The sequence below is a fragment of the Orcinus orca genome, chromosome 6, assembly GCF_937001465.1.
Source record: "Orcinus orca chromosome 6, mOrcOrc1.1, whole genome shotgun sequence".
Classification (NCBI taxonomy): domain Eukaryota; kingdom Metazoa; phylum Chordata; class Mammalia; order Artiodactyla; family Delphinidae; genus Orcinus; species Orcinus orca.
The window spans coordinates 114,943,282-114,963,391 of NC_064564.1; the positions used below are offsets into that span (position 1 = coordinate 114,943,282).

At 55.5% G+C, this 20,110-nt stretch overlaps 2 protein-coding genes across 4 annotated transcripts in view; both read left to right on the plus strand.

Annotated features, from left to right (window-relative positions):
- HMCN2 (hemicentin 2) overlaps positions 1-5,772 on the plus strand; it is a 151,608-nt gene extending 145,836 nt beyond the window's left edge. The window contains exons 94-98 of the mRNA XM_012532841.3: positions 1,084-1,212; positions 1,774-2,091; positions 2,842-2,961; positions 3,799-3,925; positions 4,937-5,772. Coding sequence (XP_012388295.2) covers positions 1,084-1,212; positions 1,774-2,091; positions 2,842-2,961; positions 3,799-3,925; positions 4,937-5,282 — 1,040 coding nt within the window. The 3' untranslated portion in view covers positions 5,283-5,772. The remainder of the gene's footprint in view (positions 1-1,083; positions 1,213-1,773; positions 2,092-2,841; positions 2,962-3,798; positions 3,926-4,936) is intronic.
- Positions 5,773-15,692: 9,920 nt separating this feature from the next.
- Positions 15,693-20,110, plus strand: part of ASS1 (argininosuccinate synthase 1) — a 50,908-nt gene continuing 46,490 nt past the window's right edge. Inside the window, exon 1 of one of the 3 annotated variants that reach the window (XM_004269092.3) lies at positions 15,693-15,881. The gene's annotated coding sequence lies outside the window, so the exon portion shown is untranslated. Of the gene's footprint in view, positions 15,882-16,933; positions 16,953-17,849; positions 17,868-20,110 lie in introns of those variants that run through there. The other 2 variants (XM_033426952.2, XM_033426954.2) reach the window with 2 other exon arrangements.

The following is a 20,110-nucleotide window of genomic DNA, read 5'->3' on the forward strand; positions in this document are numbered from 1 at the left end:
TGCCGGGCTGTCCCGACTCCCGGGGACCCAGTGGTTGCCAGGGTTCAGCAGAGGGCATGCTGTGTGTCACTGGGGCGCTGGGCCTTTAGGGAAACTGGAACTCTCTCGGCAGAAGGAGTCGAGTGAGGCCAGGGAGAAAGCCTGAGCTGGGCTCAGGAGGTCTGAGTCCTGACCCAGCCTGGCTGCTGGTGACTTGAGTCCCTTTGGCAAGTGTCTTTTCCTTTCTGGGTCTCAGGCTTCTCATCTGTCTGATGAAGGGGGATCAGGTCAGGGATGGCACACGTGTGCTACAGCTACTGCCACTTCCCCTCTTTCCCCTCGTGGGTCACGGTCCAGCCCACAGACAGCCTCTGAATCCTTCTTAACACAGCTTCTCCAGCTACAGTGGCTACTAGGAATCAGTGGCAGTGGGCCTTTGAGACAAAACCTAGATGCCACCCCTGGATGGGTGACCTCTAGGGTCCTTCCTGTTCTAGAATTCTAGGCTTTCATGACTGTGGGTCCTCCTGGTTTCCCCAAGAGAGGCCGTCAGTGGAGGGGGAGAGTGAGGTAAACTTGGACTCAGAAGAGGCAGTCATCCCACTATTTCATCCCATTTCATCCCATTTCTAGGGCTGCTCCTGCCTTCCTCCCGCCCTCCCTTCCTTTCTTCTCACCAGTTTTTGAGCCTGGCCCATAGACCAGGGTCCTAAGCCCTTCAGGTGCATATGATCCAGTTTTCTCCCCATGATCCCATGAAGGAGTCCTATCGTGACCCCTTTTTACAGATGCGGAAACTGAGGCTCAGAGAGGGACAGTTACTGGCTCAAGGATCAAGAGACATGGCAGAGCTGAGTCCAAACCCAGGACTCTGCCTCCAAAGCCCACCTTTTAAGCCCCTTCCTTCTTTGGGACCCAGAACCTTCTTACCCTCCAAAGCTGGTATAAGTAGGAAGGGTGGTGGCAAACGCTGGCATTCCTCCTGGTGGCACTGAAGTTGGAGATGGGGACGCAGATGAGGCCCAGATGCGGAGACGCGTGGTATGTCCTAGGGGAAGGGACTGTGGGCTCAGCACCCCCCCGCCCTTGCCCCTGCCTTTCCAGATGTGGACGAGTGTCTGGAGCAGATGGACGAGTGTCACTACAGCCAGATCTGTGAGAACACCCCAGGCGGGCACCGCTGCGGCTGCCCCAGGGGGTACCGGGCCCAGGGCTCCGGCCTGCCCTGCCTAGGTATGGGGAGAGCCACGCCCTCCCTGGGACCCTGGTCAGCACCCACAGCTCACGGGCAGGGATCGGTTATGACGGGTGACACTGAGTCCTGTGAATAGAACAGCAGCCGACACCGACTGTGTGCCCAGCATGTGACTGATCTGTGCTTTGCCTGCTGTTTCCACCAAAACCTCACCCCCTGCCCGGCCAGGTCGCCTTCCCTGGGAGCCCAGGAGGAGGAGGCGGGTGGAGAGAAGCGGGTGGGTCTCAGAGAGGCTTTGCAGGTGGAATGGACCTCACCAGGAGGCTGAAGGGAGGGGTGCTGAGGGACACTGGGGTCCGGAGCCCAGAGCTGGGGGCGGTGGGGGGGTCCCCTCTGAGCAGTAGAGGCTGGAGCGGGAGAGGAGGCTGAGGGTGGTCCAGGAGAGGGAGGGCTTGGGGGCAGGCAGGCCTGTGTGCACGGGTGAGGCAACTGGATTCTGGGGAGGGCCGGAGAGCAGCAGAGGCGGCTGGAGCCCGGTGGAGCGGCTGCCGCGCGCCCTGAGCCACCTTGGCACCCTGCCTGGCTCTGCTCCTCTCCAGATATCAACGAGTGCCGGCAGCTGCCCCGGAGCTGTGCCTACCAGTGCCTCAACCTCCAGGGCAGCTACCGCTGCCTGTGCCCGCCAGGCCAGACCCTCCTCCGAGATGGCAAGACTTGCGCCCCGCTGGAGCGCAGTGGACCAAACGTGACCACCGTCAGCCACTGGGACCCCTTGGTGGCCTGGCTGCGTCCCCGCGCCCCCGTCCCCGCTGGGTCCTACCACGCCTGGGTCTCCCTCCAACCGGGCCCCAGGGCCCTGAGCACGGGCCGGGCCTGGTGCCCTCCTGGCTTCATCCGGCAGAACGGCGTCTGCACGGGTAAGACCGAGCCCCCAGCCGTGCCCACCGGGGACACACCCTGCTATGTTGTCTCAGGCTCCTGGGCTGGGCGTGTGGGTACCACACCCGTGTTCAGAAACCCAGGGTTCACAGGCAAGCGGGGTAGGCGGTGCAGGCAGATGGAAGCCTCCTTGCTACAAGGTTTCTTGGAGTCCTGGCTGTGCTTATCGGCGAGGGGCTTCCACAGTGGATGGAGTCCTTTCCAAACCATTTGACTTCAGAACACTTTACCCAGAGGGAGGGCAGATGTTCCCAGGAACCCACTTTGAGAACATTCCTCTTGGTGTGCAGAGGTGAAGTAGTCAGGCAGGGAAGGAGTATGTTCCAGGTTGACATGAGAACGTGAACAGGGACCGGGGGTTGCTACAGGGGCAGGGGGTGTCGAGGAGAGTCCCTGGGCCCTGCGGAGACTGGCGCCGGGCTGCAGAGGTGCGAAGGGGGAGGGTAGCCTGGAGGGCAGATGTGCTTCAGCGTTGCCACCTGGGCAGAGGGTGTCCTGGAAGCGCTGTCTCCACCCCCCATGCCTTGGTGCGCAGCAAGCCCAGGGAGTCTCCTAACCTCGCAATCCAGGGTTGGGTGGGGCAGGGCAGGGAGAAGGTCGGGTGCCTAAGGCAGGGACTTCCCTGGCTTGTCCCGAGCCCTGCGGTTAGTCGTGTGGCCACCTGGGCGTCTGTGACTCAGTGTTTCTCTGTCCCCATCCCCCCACCCCGCCCCCATGCCCTGGGCCAGACCTGGACGAGTGCCGGGTGAGGAACCTGTGCCAGCACGCCTGCCGCAACACCGAGGGCAGCTACCAGTGCCTCTGCCCCGCTGGCTACCGCCTCCTCCCCAGCGGGAAGAACTGCCAGGGTGAGCAGGAAGGGGCTTCTCTCACCCGGTCTGCTCTCTCCAGCCCCTTCCCAACCATCTCATGTGAGGGAGGGGCAGGGAGGGGGTAAATGCCACCCCCAGGTGGCCAGAGCCAGGCCGGGACCCACACTCCAAGCAGGAGCTAAGAAACTGCATGGGCAGCTCTGACAACAGCCCTGGGGGTCGGCTGCTGCTCTGCTGTGTGTCACTGGGCAACTCACTTCACCTCTCTGTGCCTCAGTCTCCTGGTGAGATGGGGCTAACAGAGCCCTCCCCTAAATGTTGGGGAGAGAAGTGTGGAGGGCGGGCACAGAGCCGGTGCTCGCAGCAAGGCAGCTGCTGCTGGGAGTAGCAGGGAAGTCCTCCAACTCCCAGGCCAGTGCATTTTCCCTAACTAAGGTGCTCTGGGGTCCGGCCAGCCATGCTGCTTCTTCCCTGTAAAGCGGGAATCATGTCTGCCTTGCCAGTCTCCATCCCCCCCTCTCTGTCACGGGGGTCAGTGAATGTCCTCTGAGAGAGTGGGGCTCCTCCGGGGGGCAGAGGAGGATCATGGGCAGTGGTTCCTCTGGGTCCGAGGGCAGCCCTCATCTCCCCCAGCCTCTCCACCCCAGCTGTAGCCTTAGGAGGTCCCCAGAGTGCCCACCTGGGGAAATGGGGAGGTGCTAGGAGACTGCCACCTGGGCTATCATGGGTCAGGCTGGCTGGGGACCGGGGAAGGGGCCGTGCACCTCGCTGCCACTTAACCCTCCCCCCACGCCTTCCCTGGCTCCTTCTTGGGCCCCTCCCCCTTTGCTCCATCTTTTTACCCCACATCTCTTCACCTACTTCCCTGCCCAGACATCGACGAGTGTCAGGAGGACGGCATCGAGTGCGGGCCCAGCCAGATATGCTTCAACACCCGCGGCAGCTACCAGTGTGTGAACACGCCGTGTCCTGCCACCTTCCGGCAGGGCTCCAGCCCTGGGTAAGGGCTGAGTTGGCAAGGGGGTGAATGGGGAGGATTCCCTGCCAGGATCTGGGCAGCCGACACTCTGGCTCCTGTATAGCCAGGAGGAGGAAGGAGGGCCTCCAGGAAGGCCCTGTCTCGGGCAGAGACCCTCTTAGGGTCAGTGGGTCAACCCTGCCAGGACTCCTGGGTGGGGCCCCTGAGCTCACGGGGCAGTGTGCCCTCAAGCACTTTCCTGCAGCCACTTGGGGTGTGAGCTCACCTGGACAGTATCATTCCCTGCACAGTGATGCTTGGGCCATGCATGGAGCACAGGGGGCTGGGAGACGCCAGAGTCGGGAGAGAACTGGAAGGAGGGGTGCTGGGAGATGGACACACAGGGACACATGGGAACACATACATACATTCAGGAAACTCTGGACACAGGAACACACGTGCAGGTGCATAAACCCCACCCAGAATCCCCCACAAAACCCCAGGGCTCAGACATGCGCAGCTACACAAACACAAAACACATTTCTCTCACTATGGCTACAGACACTCCCAAACGCGCACAGACGTGGGGACGGGCCTTGGCTAGCGCCAACGGGCTGCAGCTGTTAGGGGAAGGAACCTGGGGTGGCGACTTGCCCCGGACTCTACTAACCAGGAAGCCTAGGCTGAGGTGGGGGGAAAGAGGGAGTGGGCACCCTTGGCAAGGCTGAGCACGAGTCTTTGAGCACAACCCCACCCCCCCAAATCCAGACCCCGTGACAGCTCTGGGGCTCCGGGGGACATGGAGGGCTGTAAATTTTATCACCGATGGGGGGGACCTGCTCAGATGGGAAAGGGCACGTCTCTGGCTTCCTGGGGCCTCAGTTTGCCGCTCTCTAAAATGGGCTAACAGTGGCGCTTGTAGAGAGGCACAGGGCGCGTGGGGTGGGGGGTCGGCGCATGGTTGAACTGCGGAGGTCGGGGGTGAGATCCGCTTTATGCGACCGGGCACGCTCAGATGGCAACCCAGAGTCCGTCGGTCTGCCCCGCCCGCAGGACGTGCTTCCGGCGCTGCTCGCAGGACTGCAGCGCGGGCGGCCCCTCCACGCTGCAGTACAAGTTGCTGCCGCTGCCCCTGGGCGTGCGCGCCCTCCAAGAAGTGGCCCGCCTGGCCGCCCTCTCCGAGGCCGGCGTCCCCGCCAACAGCACGGAGCTCAGCGTGCTCGAGTCCGACCCGCGCAGCCCCTTCGCCCTGCGTCCGCTGCGCGCCGGCCGCGGCGCGGTCTACACCCGCCGCGCGCTCACCCGCGCGGGCCTCTACCGGCTCACCGTGCGCGCCGCGGCGCCGCGCCACCAAAGCGTCTTCGTCTTGCTCATCGCCGTGTCCCCCTACCCCTACTGAGGGTCGCGGTCGTGGGCAGCGGCTCTGGGGCCAGCGACCTCCGGGGATGGGGTGTGGAGAGGCCCCGGCCGCACCGCCCAGGTGGCCCTTGCCCACGCCACCTGCTGTGGCAAGCGACGTCATCTTCTCCCGTCCCGTGCGTCAGCGAGACCTGCAGCAAACACGACCCTGCGCGCAGCCTTGACCCTGGGACAGCGAGAACCAGAGCTCCCCCTAGTCCCCCGCCCCCCCCCATGGGGGTGGAGCCCGGCAGGCAGGTGACAAAGGCTGCCCTTAGGTGGCAAAGGGCAAAGGGTTGGGGTGAAGCCTGACCAGCTTCTCCAGGCTTGCCCCAAGCCCCAGGGGAACCTGGCCCGGGACACAGGGCACCAAGACACCCGAGGGGAGGGGCAGACTCTACCCTGTGGGGACGGCGGCAGTTGTCACCCGCCCATACCTGGCACTGTCATCCTGACCCGGTGTGTGTATGTATACTATAAAAACGTTTGCTTTTACCAATTCGATTTCTTGATCCAGTTATCTTGCTTTGGTAAGGAGGGGCTTTGGCTGGGAGGGAGACCACACCCTTCTGGTCCAGGAGCACCAGAGGAGGAGTCCAGGAGCCTCTGCTCTTCATTCGTAGGGCGGCTCAGGCACCTTTTTGGGCTCAGTTTACTCATCCAAAAATATGGAAATACGACAGTGTCCCCACCCCCAGGGCTGTGGGGAGAATTAAATGAGAAGGAAATTTATCACACAGACAGCAGCTATCCATGGTGGCAAAAAATAATGCTTAATTAAGAATAATTCCTAATTATATTTAATGAATTAATTAAATTTCATCATTCCGTCATCCACCAAAGATTCATTAGGTCCTGCTTATGTGCCAGGCAGTGAACGTAAAAATCCCTGTGCTTGTGAATTTACGTTCTCCGAGGCGAAGGGTTTATAAACAGCGAGGAAATGAAGAGTGAAATGTGTACTCGTCCGTCAGCGAGGGTGCTGGGGAGAAAACCTAAGTTGGGAAGTGCGGGTTAGGGGGCAGTTTTTAATAGGCCGTCAGCACGGGCCTCACTGAGAAGGCAGCATCGGAGCAGAGACCTGAGGAAGGTGAGGGAGACAGGCGTGCAGACATCTGCGGGAAGGGTGTTTTGGCAGAGGGAACAGCAAATACCAGGGCCTTCTGGCAGGAGGATGCTCTGGGGTGGTGGTCTGGCAAGGAGGTGTTGGGGGGCGGGTAGCTGGAGCTGGGTGTCGGTGGGGGGAAGGAAGAGGGAGGTGTGATTAGAAAGGTAAGTGGGGTGGGGCAGACCCTGGGAGCCTCTGGGCCTGTGTAGGGCTCTTGGCTTTGACAGGGGGAGCTGGGAGGGACACGATTAGAATGTCTATTTATGTATTGACCTGTCTCCAGTGTGCTGGGACAGGACTCCTGAGAAGCCCAGCGCTGCTTTTCCTCCCACTCCCCGCCGACCCTGTCCCTGCCCTCCTGCCTGGGCTGCCTGCAGCCCCTGCCAGCTGTCCCTCAACACAGTCTCTGGCAGAAGGAGGCTGTCTGTCTTGCACGTGGTTCTGGAGAGGAGGGATCCTTTCTTCCGGCTGTCTTTGGTCAGTGTGACTCTGTCACCTACCCCTTAGCATCCCCATCTCTCATCTGGGCAACAAGGAAAGCTGAGTTATTTCCCACTAAGGTATGAATGACCATCAGACTTCATAAACGGAGCCTTCCAGCAATGCTGGGGTGAACAGAGAAGGAATCTCTGTGTGCATTTTACAGATGGAGAAAAGGACGCCCAGAGGGAACATGGCCCAGTCACTTGCTTGATAGGTGACCGGTTAATGGTTAGACGGGAACTCCTGACTCCCACCAACAGCCCCAACTGAATCTTCCCCAGGGCACTCCCACTTTCAAAGTTGGTTTCTTTTGAATCAGAGGTCTGCAAACATCTTCTGTAAAGGGCCAGATAGTGAATCTTTTTGGCTTTGGGGAACGTATTAAACTACTCCCCTGGCCGTTGCAGGGCAAAAGTGGCCGCAGCCAACACACAAAGGCGGAGTGTGGCTGAGTTCCAGTAACACTTTGTTTGCGGGCTCTAACTTCGAATTCATGTCATTTTCATGTATCGTGGAAGTCTTTTTTTGATTTTTTTTCAACCATTTACAAATGCAAAAACCATTCTTAGCTTGCAAGCTTTACAAAACCAGTTAGGGACCATAGTTTGCCAATCCCTGGTTTAAAGCACAGAAGTTACCAATGGTGAAATTTCAGGCTGGGTGGGGAGAGATTCCAGGAAGGAGGGAAGCAGGGAGGGAGGGAGGGGCTTCCCAGTTCCCCCTCATACGCCATTTGTCCAGGGCCCAACCTGTAGAGACTTTACTTGGACTGAACTACCCTCTTTGTGCAGCCCTAGGGGCCATGGGTCACAACTTGACCCCTGCCGTTTGCTGGGCTGTTAATATTTTATGGAGCCAGGGACGTTGCAGCCCATGCAAGTGTCAGCCCTGGGGCCGTGGCATCGAAGCGCTGAGAACTGCTGCTCTCTCCTGCCTCGTGCTCCCCAGACTCACCCTGGCCCTTCATGTTTGTCAAAATACCATTTGTAGACTGTTCAATGCCCTATAGACCTGAGTTTATTTAATTCTCCCAGGAACTCCAGAGGCAAAGAATATTATGTCCATTTCACAGATGAGCGATGGGGGCTCAGAGAAGGTGAGCCACTTGTCCAAACTCACACAGCATGGAGGGGAGGGGAAGAGAAGGACTCGATGCAGGCCCATCTGACTCTGCAGCCCAGGCCTCCAGCCTCCAGGCTCCCCTGCCTCCATTCTCCGAGGAGGGAAGATGGGGAGAGAGGAAGGTCCAGGCGCAGAGGCTGAAAAGGAGGGACATCGGCAACTCAAGCCCGGAGGAGCTGCCCAGGGAGTGTGCGTTCCATCGGCCTCCTTTCTCTCCCACCTTCTCTTAAATTTCCCATTCGAGGCTCTGAAACAGGGGCAAGTGAGAAGGAGCGATTGCTCAAAGTCCTACAGCAAGCCAGGGGCAGAGTTGGCCTGGAATCCAGGCTGTGATTCCGAGTCTCGTGCTCCCCACTCCCCCCACATCCACAGGATGGTTGCCGAGGAGAGGAGGTGCCTCCCAAGGGAGCTGAGCTCCAAAGGGGTGTTTTCCACTCTGCTTTTCCAGCTGCCGCCACCATTGGCCAGGGCCCCATCCAGCTGCCCGGCCTCTGAGGCTTCTCTGAACCATCAGGGCTGGAAAACAGTCCTGCAGGTCACTCATTAAACTCCCTGATGCAGCTTTTCTAAGAACCCACACTGGACTTTATGTTCCCTCTGGGCAGGGACTGGTAACCTGGGGTCCAGCCCAGAGGACACTCTTTGTTTCTGGGGCCAGTGCCCAGGCCTGGACAGCAGCAAAGTGGCTTCTGGTATCAACCATGAGATGGTTGCTGGGCGAGGTGCTTGGGGTCCCTACACACCCTGGGCCCTCCACGACCTGCGAGTGCAGAGCCCTTGAGTGGCAGAGGAGAGACGGAGGATAAGAGGGACCTACTCCACGGTTAGGTCCACAGGCTGCATCTATGTTTTTAGGTTGCCAGGGGACTTAACAAGGTCACATCCATTGAGTGTGCCCTTCAGTTCAGACAAGTTGACCCCACAGTCAGAGCTGACCCTTGGAAAATGCACCCTGGCTGCAGTGTGGAGGGTGCATTAGAGCGGACAGGAAGACAGGTGAGGTGTCTCCTGCAGAGGTACGGGTGAGAGGTGATGGTGATCTAAGACCACAGCAGTGAGGGGAATTCCCTGGTGGTCCAGTGGTTAGGACTTGACACTTTCACTGTCGTAGGCCCAGGTTCCATCCCTGGTTGGGGAACTAGGATCCCGCAGTCTGCATGGCACAGCCAAAAATAAATTAATTAATTAATTAAATAAAAAGGGAAAAAAAAAAGAAAGACCACAGCAGTGGGGAGAGGGGGAGGGGACCAGAGCCCTCATTTTCCTCTCTTTTGTTGCTGGAGATTTCAGGCAACTCTTGTGTGCCAGCATGAGAGACAGCATATGACAAGGGACCAATGTGGTGGGAGGAGGGGAAGGGGTCAGAGAAGCAACCCCAAGGAATAGTATGTGCAAAGACCGTAAGACAAGGAAGAGGTTGGCACATTGAAGAAATTGCAAGCAGGCCAGTGCAGCTGGAGTGCAGTGGGTGAGGGCAGAAGAGGAAGTACAGGGTTCTAGATTTTATCCTAAGAATGATGGGGGACCATCAAAGTCTTCATAGAAATCATTTCAACTCATTAATATTTCAGAATTCATTATCTCTAGACTTTAAAGAATATTTTTAAAAAAGATATCTACAATACCATTATCATACTTTAAAAAATCAACAATAACTCCTTGCTATCAAGCATCCTGTCAGTGTTCAAACTTCCAATTGCTCATAAAGACGGTATTTCTTTTTTGCTTAAAAAAAAAACCCCAGGATCCAAATAAAGGCTACATGTTATGATTGATTACATCCTCTGTGTGTCTTTTAACTCAAAGTTCCCCTGTCTCTCTCTTTTTTTTTTTCTTAAAAACAAACTTTATTGAGATAGAATTAGTCTGGGAATGCAGGGTTGGTTCAACACCTGAAAATCAAGCAATGTAATTTACCACATTTACAGAATAAAGAGAAAATTGTATCGTCTCAATAGATGCAGAAAAAAACATTTGACAAAGTTCAGTCCCTACTCATGACAAAAACATAAAAGTGAACTTTTTCACCTGTGAAAAACATCTAATAAAAACCTACAACTAACATCGTACTTAATGGTGAAAGACTGAATGAATGATCCTCTAAGATCATGAACAAGCCAAGGATATCCACTCCCACCAATTCTATTCAACATTGTACTGGGGTCCTCACCATTGGAATAAGACAAGAAAAAAGGCACAAAGATAATACAGGGAAAGAGGAAAACTGTCTCTACTCACAGTCAACATTATTTTCTGTATAGAAAACCCTAAGGTATTTACAAAACTCTACTAGAATTAATCAGCAAATTTAGCAAGTGCAGAAGACAAGGCCAGTAAACAAAAATCAGTTGTGTTTCTATATATTAACAACAACTGATTGGAAAATAAAATTTTAAATACTATTTACAAGAGTATCAAAAAACTTAAAAGACTTAGAAATAAATTTAATGAAAGATAAGCAAGACCTGTACACCGAAAACTATAAAACATTGCTTAGACACCTGAGTCAAGATGGAGCTTTCGGCACTCCTATTGAAAATGAGGACATTTGTACCACCCATCAGAGGTGCCCCACATGCCAGGTCTTCGTCTTCTCTAAACAAAAGGCTTGGGCATTTGCCTGAGAATAGGCTTCCACCTGGCAAGTCATCCAAGGTGTCCAATAAAATATCCATCTCAAAGCCGGGCTCTGGAGCAGCCATACCTCTGACCCCAAGAAGCCCTATCTCTTCTAGCGCAAGAGGGGACCTGTTCACACTGATGCCACAGATGCCAGCCCTTTCCCATAATAGCCACACGTTCTTTCCCAAATGGAGGATGTCTACTCTCGCCTGGTCCATTTACAACCCCTGATCACCAGCAGGGACCTTTTTTTTTTTTAAATTAATTTTTATTGGAGTATAGTTGCTTTACAATGTTGTGTTAGTTTCTGCTGTGCAGCAAAGTGAATCAGCCATATGTATACATACATCCACTCATTTTTAGATTTCTTTCCCATTTAGGTCACCACAGAGCATTAAGTAGAGTTCCCCATGCCATTCAGTAGGTTTTCATTAGTTATCTATTTTATACATAGTAGTGTATATATGTCAATCCCAATCTCCCAATTCATCCCACCTCTCCTTCCCCCTTTGGTAACCATAAGTTTCTTTCTCTACATCTGTGACTCTATTTCTGCTTTGCAAATAAGTTCATCTGTACCATTTTTCTAGATTCCACTTATAAGCGATATTATATGATATTTGTTTTTCTCTTTCTGTCTTACTTCACTCTGTATGACAATCTCTAGGTCCATCCACGTCTCTACAAATGCCACTATTCCATTCCTTTTTATGGTTGAGTAAGATTCCATTGTATATATGTACCACATCTTTATCCATTCCTCTGTCAATAGACATTTAGGTTGCTTCCATGTCCTGGCTATTGTAAATAGTGCTGCAACGAACATCGGGGTGCATGCATCCTTTCGAATTCTGGTTTTCTCCAGATATATGCCTAGGAGTGGAATTGCTGGGTCATATGGTAGCTCTGTTTTTAGTTTTTTTAAGGACCCTCCATTGTGTTCTCCGTAGTGGCTGTACCAATTTACATTCCCGACAACAGTGTAGGAGGGTTCCCTTTTCTCCACACCTTCTCCAGCATTTATTGTTTGTAGGGTTTTTGATGATGGCCATTCAGACCGGTGTGAGGTGATACTTCATTGTAGTTTTGATTTACAGAAATGTAGATCAATGGAACAGGATAGAAAGTCCAGAGATAAACCCACGCACCTATGGCCAGCTAATCTATGACCAAGGAGGCAAGAATATACAATGGAGAAAAGACAGTCTCTTCAATAAGTGGTGCTGGGAAAACTGGATAGCCACATGTAAAAGAATGAAGTTAGAACACTCCCTGACACCATACACAAAAATAAACTCAAAATGGATTAAAGACCTAAATGTAAGACCAGACACTATAAAACTCTTAGAGGAAAACATAGGAAGAACACTCTTTGACATAAATCACAACAAGATCTTTTTTGATCCACCACTAGAGTAATGAAAATAAAAACAAAAATAAACAAATGGGACCTAATTAAACTTAAAAGCTTTTGCACAGCAAAGGAAACCATAAACAAAAGGAAAAGACAACCCTCAGACCGGGAGAAAATATTTACAAATGAAGCAACTGACAAGGGACTAATTTCCAAAATATACAAACAGCTCATGCAGCTCAATATCAAAACAACAAACAACCTAATCAAAAAAAGGGGTGGAAGACCTAAATAGACATTTTTCCCAAGAAGACATACAGATGGCCAACAAACACATGAAAAGATGATAAGCAGGGACCTTTTGTTTGTTTTTTTTATATATTTATTTTTACTTTTGGCTGCATTGGGTCTTTGTTGCTGCTCACAGGCTCTTCTGTAGTTGCGGTGAGCAGGGCCACTCTTCGTTGCGGTGCACGGGCTTCTCATTGGGTGGCTTCTCTTGTTGCAGAACATGAGCTCTAGGTGCGCGGGCTTCAGTAGTTGTGGCACTTGGGCTCAGTAGTTGTGACTTGCGGGCTCTAGAGCACAGGCTCAGTAGTTGTGGAGCACAGGCTTAGTTGCTCTGCGGCATGTGGGATCTTCTCAGACCAGGGCTCGAACCCGTGTCCCCTGCATTGGCAGGCGGATTCTTAACCACTGTGCCACCAGGGAAGCCCTCAGCAGGGACCTTTGAAACTCTAGCTCTTGTAGCTCTGGGTCCTGCTGGTCTATATCCTTAAAAAAGCCTCACCTGAGATTTCATGTCAAATAAGGAGCTGTTTTGTGACACCTGCTATATTTCAACATTATCTCAGAGATACACTTCTGATCTAAAGCACATATTGAATTCACCACAAATGAAGACCATCTCAAGATGTAGACTGACCTGAGTTTCTTTCTCATTGCTCATATAAACAGCAATTAATCCTTTTGAATAAACAGTTTTAAGTTTTGGTATTTTTTAATGTTGGGAAATTTATGAAGATGTAAATTAATGGAGAGATATACCACGATCATGGATTGAAAAACTCAATATTGTTAAGATGTCCATTCTCCCTTAGCTGATATATAGATTTATTGCAATCCCCAATCAAAATCTCAGCAGGTTTTTTATATAAACAGACAAGCTCTTCCTACTATGTCTATGGAAATGCAAAGGACCTGGAATGGCTAAAATAATTTTGAAACAGAACAAAGTTGGAAGATCTATACTATCTGACTTCGAACCTCACGGTAAAGCTATAGCAATCAAGATGGTGTGGTATTGGCATTAGGATAAATAAATAATGGAACAGAAGAGGGAATCCAGAAATCAACCAACACTTACATGGTCAATTAATTTTCAACAAAGGTGCCAACACAGTTCAATGGGGAGAGAAAAGTCTCCAACTAATGTTGCTAGAACAATGGGGAACCGATATGGGAAAAAAATGAACCATCTGAGTTCAGTCTCTTCTCACCTTGATCTGTGCCCCTGGGCAACTATCCACCCTGGTCCCCAGTGGGCACCTGTTTTCCTCTCAGGAGAGCTGTGACCTCACTGCTCCTCACGTAACCAGTGCCTATGCTTCAGGAAGGGACAGTCCTCTGGGCTGGAGCCATTTCTGCAGCAGGGAGTAAAGGTCCCCACAGCCTGTGGCCCTGGGACTGAGGCTCTGGCTCCTCCACCAATTCAATTTAAGCCTGAGCTAGAGTAGAGGGTTTGGGCTAGAGCTCCAGACCCTGGGTTCTCATCCCGCTCTGCCACTTACATGCTGTGTGGCCTTGGGGAAGATACACCCTCTCTCTGAGCTGCAGGGTCCTGTCGGTAAATTGGGGATGACAATGATAGCGACTTCATACAGGGTAGTCGTGAAAATCAAATGAACGTAAGCATAAAAGAGTGTTCAGTGATAACCATGAGGGTTGTGGTTATTATGGCCCAGATCCAACCAGACATCCTAGGGAATGCTGACTTATCTCTTCTTCCACCCCATGCCCCCCACCCATCCATCCTCGACTGGAGGGGCTCAGCCCTCACCCCACCCTCTTCCTAAGGTCTGGGTAACAGGGATTCTCTCTGGGGCCACCATGACTTTGGGGAGCTTGGGAGAACATTAGGTCTTCCTGCCCCAGGTTCCCTCTCCACTTCCTCTGTAATAAGTCCAAGGAGGTGGCTCCGCTCCATCCATGCCTTCCCCAACTTTCTCGAAGGGCAGTGACATCTTAGAGGAAGAAACAAGGACAGAGCACAAAGCCAGGGGATGAAGGCTTAAAGACAGGGCAGAGGGGATTCCCTGGTGGTCCAGTGGTTAGGACTCTGGGCTTCCACTGCAGGGGGCATGGGTTCGATCCCTGGTCAGGGACCCTTGAGGGAGTGTTGTTTTGTGGCTGCCCCTCACTCGCCCGCTGCTAGTGTGGAAGGCCAGGGGCGGCTCTGCATGGCCCCAAGGTGGCCCAGTGAGTGGGCTAAGGGGGTTCATCCACCATCCCAACCTCCTGCGGAAAGGTGACTCAAGTCACCACAGTCACCCAGCCCCACTGGGCTCACAGGGGCCCCCTTGCCATCACGGCCACTTCTGGGGCTTGGGTGCCAGAGGTTGGGGGGCTCACAAGAAGCTGCGGCTTTGCTTTCAAGTTGGTTTGATGCTTTCCCCCTCCTGAAGGACTCACAGCTACTCATCTGGCCGAGGTGCTTGAGTGACTGGACGGGAGTGTGCGGCAGGGGGACAGGGGACTGGGCAGCAGAAGGACTAAGAGTGACTAGACCAGCAGCCTTCACCCCTCTCTGCAGAGGCTCCCTTTCTCTGGCTGCTTCTTGGTTGCAGGAAGGGGCCTGGGACAGGGCTGCCTCCTTACCATGACCTACACTCCTGCGTCTTTTCCATGATGGCTGGATGGCTAACCTGGCAGGGCTGCCTCAGGGCTCCCACCTCCAGGGCGGGTTCGGGGCTTGGAGGATTTGGGAAGCCGCCCTCTGGGGGTCAGTCCTAACCGAGGTGTTGTCTTGGACAGGTTGGGACCAGCTGTTTTACTGGGTTGCGGTTGCAGTAACTGGTGCTTTGGGGCCTATAAACCAGGCTGGAAAACTTCTGACACAGAACCTTCTGGAGGCCAGACTGGGGACACAACTCCCTGTTTATTTTGTGAACCTCAATTTTCCCTGCTGTTCAACGGGTTAGCAGTGGGCCAGTCTTCTATTCACTATTTACTGGGTGCCCTCGGGAGTTTGGTCAGGTGCCAGGCTCTGGGGAGACAGCCAGGAACCAGCCCTGGACTGAGGGATGAAACCCCGACCTTCTAGGGCCACCTCCACCTCAGTTTTCTCACCAATACAATGGGCTCCGGCTCACGGGGACTGGGGTGGGGGAGGGAGGGGCTTTGAGGTCTGTAGAAAGGCCACCACGACACAAAAATGGGCATGAAACTCACGAGCTTAAGGGGCTTTTATTCCACTCCCACGGCGAAGCGCTTGAGCGTTCCCCACGGGCCAGGCGGCAAGTGTGGCAGGAGGGCTTGTCACCCTGTCAGTCGCGAGGATTCCAGCCACTACCGCGCCCAGGGGAGCCGCCAGCCCGCGGGCCGGGGCCGCCAGAGCCCGCGGCCAGGGCGGGGGCCCGGCCGGGAGGGTGTGTCGGCAGCCGGGTGGGCAGGAGGGAAGGAGGGAAAGGGGAGGGGCGAGGAGGCGGGGCAAGGCCTGGCCCCGACCCCCGCCGGCGGCCGCGAACGCGGAGCCGCTCCGCGAGGGGGCCGGGCCCGGGGGCGGGGTCTGTGGCTCTCTTCCTCCGACTTGTCCCCGGCCCCCGGCCCTGCCCTCTGCCCCGTGCTTATAACCCGGGATGCGCGCCGCAACCAGCCCTGCTCCGCCGCCTGCCGCCTTCGCCTGCGTCCCGGTAAGGAGTCCCCTTCCCACTCCCCAGCCTAGGTCGCCCTCTGCCCGGACCCCACCGAGAACGAGCCGAGGAGGCGGAGGGGACCGCGCGCCCCGGGCTCGGACCTGGACGGGCGGGCAGGGGGCCGACGCCCGGACTCCTGTTGCTCAAACGCTTGGCGGCCGGATTCCTGGCTCCCTTAGGCCGCGGAGACGGGGCCGGGGCGCGAGTCCGGGGGTCTGAGGGGCAGGTCGGGTTACTTGTCGCCTTTGCGGGCCGAGGTCCTTTCTGGATTTTCCTTCTCCGATCCAATTTCCCTTATGCCGCGAGCCCCACAAGTGGAGACCTTGGGAACCCGGAGGGTGTGAGGATTCCCGATTCTCTCGGCCCCTCTCTGGCCCTGGTCTCTTGTCTCCGCCTCTTGTTCTCTGCCCGCAACCAGAGGTCCAGCCTCACCGCTGCGCCTCGCGCGCCCCCGGGGCTTGGGCATCTCGGCCCCTCCCACAGCCCCAGCCTCAGTTTCCCCCGGGCGGGTCGCTCCGGGCTCCGGGTGGCCCACCCCGGTGCCTTGGGTGTGGCTGTGCTCCCTCCCCTGCAGGGGGCGTCAGTCGCGCGGCTCTGCCTTCTGAAAGGGCTCTGCGTTCTCTGGCCGGTGGGGCGGGGGCCTCGCCTCGCCGCGGTGCCCGGTTTCCGGCTGGCACTGGCCTGTGGGAGGGACAGCTCGTCAGGAAATGTCAGCCGTCCTGATGCCTGTTGCCTTTGGCCCCTGGGGCGGCCTCGCCCTCCGGGGAAGGAGAGTCTCTGTGAAATGCAGGAAGCTCCTCTCCCATCCTGCCAGGGCTCTTCCCGAGGAGGCCCCGTGACCTGGCCGCCTCAGTGCTCCTCTCTGCAAAGTGGGGCGTCTCCTCCCGCGAGCAGCGCCGTCTGGCTGCACATCCCGGGCAGGAGCAAACCTGTCCTTTCCCCAGGGATGGATCAAATCGGCCCTGGGCTTTGATCCCTCCCCGCCACACCCAGGCTGGTGACAGAGGAAGGCAGGTTCTGGAGGCCCGCAGACCCCAGCCCGGAAGGCAGGCACAACTCCACAACTGGGTGAGCCTTCGGGTCAGCCTCCCAGAGTCCTAAGCCTCAGTTTCTCCATTCGTCATGGCCGGCACAGGCTCAGGGTTCAGGAAACAGTAAGGGGATGTATACTGTTGAGAAGGGTGCCTGGGTCCGTTCACTCCCTGTGTCTGGGGAGTGACTCACCGGGTGCTACCACGCTGGGCGTTCAGAACAGGAGACAGGGTCCCTGCCCTCCTGTCTTAGGTTCTGGTGGGGGGGGGAGACAGTAGAGGCAGAAACAGCCACAAAGGGCATGGGAACTGGATAGGAACTGGAGGAGCCTCCGTTCCACACTCCCTCCCCCCGCCCATCCCCGTCTCAGAGCCAGGGCAGGGGGTCCCGTCCCGGTGGAGCCACCTGTGCGTTAGGCTGAGAAGTAATTCTGGCTCTGCTGAGCGCTGGTGAATGAGTGGTGAATGCTTCCGGCTGAGCGCCTAGCTCCCAGGCCAGGCACAGGATGGGGTGGAGGGAGGCCCCCACTCAGCACAGTCTGAGCTCCCCTGAGTACCCACAGGTGCCCCCGTCAGGTGCCTGCCTCCCCTGGGCATGTGTGGTCAGTTGGCTCTGATGGTAACCGTTTCCCTGGCCCAGGGCCCCAGGAGCCTGACTTGCGGGGGGGCCAGGCCCAGACTCACCGGCTGGGCAAGCACTTTCCCATGCCCCATCTCGCCCTCGTCCTGTGGGTCCTGGGAGGCAAAAGCCAAGACAGCCAGATGCCTTCATCCAGAAGCTGAGCGCACAGCCTCTGAAGCGAGCGCCTTGCCTGTGGGCATCCGTGCCGAGAGAGATAACCTCTGGAATTCAAGGTCCACGGCTCTGATTTCTGCTGAAACACTTTGGGCAAAGTTGATCTACCAGGCCTTCGCTCCTTCCTGTGGGACAGACGCCCTCCCCAGACTTGGGGTAGGCCAGGCACCCGTAGGCATTTCAATATAGTAAACAGATGAATGAACTCATGCTTTCTTCCATAACCAAATGCTCTGAAAAGGGTTTAAGTGCCTGTCACTGGGGCCTGGTGAGGTCCACTTAGTCTTCCTACCTCCTCCTACCTCAGGACGTTCTCGTCGAAACCGGAGACCCAATCTTCCTAAGGCAGGGCACTCCCAAAGGACCCCCCGCACCGTGGGCAGAGGAGGTTCGCTGGAGCGCTGGTGTCCCGAAGACAGCCTGGCATTCCTGATTTGAATCTCAGGCCCCAGGAACTTGCAGCTGAGAGCCAGCTCAGTACGTAGCCTAGAGCACCCCTACTGCCCTCAGCTTTCTCATCAGACACAGAAATCCTTCCTCTGTGTTTCACCAAATATGCAGATGAAATGAGCTGAGTGTGTCAGGCAAATGTTCAGGCTGAATCCTGACACTTTGACCTGGTCAAAGTGTGGAATTGCCCCCTAGCTCTATCAGACACGAATGAGGGCAGCAAGAGGATGAGAGTTGCAGTCCTAAAATGAGCAAACCCCTAAGTCAGGGAGAATTATATGGCCTTGGTGGAGCTAGGCTTTTTAGAAACTATAATGAACTCAGCTCGACTGAGTTAGAATGGGAGCGGAGGGGTTCCAGGGGAACATTCGTGTTGCCGCAGCACAGAGAAATAGAATACTGACTGGTGATGGTGCGTTGAGGATTTTGTCTTCTGGCAGACAAGTAACGGGAGGGGGAGACAGTCTGTGGTCTCCTAGAGACCAGAGAGTGTAGGGCAGAGAGCAGTAAAGAGCAGGTGGTCTGCAGTCAGCCTGGGTTTCTATCCCAGCACTGCCATCCGCTAGCTTGAGACCTGGGCAAGTCACTAACTTTTCTGAGCCTCGGGTTCATCATCTGTAAATAGGTGGTAATAACAGTCCCCGCCTTGAAATGATGCACGTGTGGCACTACACATAGTAACTGCTCTAGTCATCCTTCTAGCTTTGACGTTTTAGAGCCGCACGAATTTTCTTAGTGCCGAGCAACTGCCCAGGCTGGCCTGGCACATTCACTGGGAGCTGGCGGGGTGTCTGTGGTGAGGGCACTGGAGAATACCCGCTGCCTTGCCAACTAAGGCCAGGCTGGCAGGCATCTTGGCATGAGGCTCTCTTCTTCCCTTCCCAGGTGTCCCTCTTCTGGAGCAGGATGTCTGGGCTGGCCCCGGGAGCTGGGGGCATGAATGTTCTTGGCAGTGGACATGTGCCTGGGAGCTGGGGCACCTGCCCTGCGCCCTTCGTGGAGGGTGGGGTGGCGGCAAAGCTGGGGCCGCGGGAGGCCGAAACTCAGGAGCCCCAGAGCCCCAGGAGTCCAGCCCCCCTGGGCTGGGGGAGGCCGAATCCTCAGGCAGGAAGCCCGGTGTCCTGGGGTGTCAGAACCAGAAGGGCTTTCAGGCTTGCAGGTTGTTGAGCAGGTGGTGATATTGACGCCTAGAGAGTGAGGGGCTTGCCCAAGGTCAGCCAGGACCCAGTGGTAAGGAGAGCTTGGTGGGCACAGGTGTGGTACCCAGCTCTGGGCTCCTCCTGGAATCTCACGGAATCCACGGTCGCCTGTGGAGGGATGGGCTGTTCTTGACCCCGTTTTGCAGGTGAGCAGCTTAAGCTGCTTGAACCCAGGTCTGGAGGACCCAGCCACTGTGCTCTGCCCCTCGTCTCTTCCACTCTCCCTCCCCCACATTGAGGCCTCAGCTTCCTTTAGTTTCTGCCCCACTAGTCTGCCGGGACCTCACTGACTGAGGGAGGCGGGAGCTTCGCCAGGAAGGGCGGAGCAATGCCAGTGTCAGATTATATCATTGTCCCAGCCCACCTGCCCAGCTAATCTCTGGACGTGCACACGCAGACTCAAACGCCACACACACACACACACACACGCGCGCGCGCGCGTGTGTGTGCAGACACAGGTGCATACAGGTGCATGCATGCAGTCTCAGGTACATTCTCTCCAAGAAATTCAGGCACACATATGCACGCGCACACACGCACACACACACACACACACACACACACACACACACACCCCTGCACTCAGGCACACACCCCTGCACGCACCCATTCCATCACTTGTCTCAGACCCAGAGGCTGAGGCCCTCTAGCCGTGCATGCACGTGGCCTGGCAGGCAGGAGGGGCTCACAAGTTTCCGGATGAGAACGTGCATGGAATTCCAAACTTGGAGGGGATTGTAACCCTCTCTT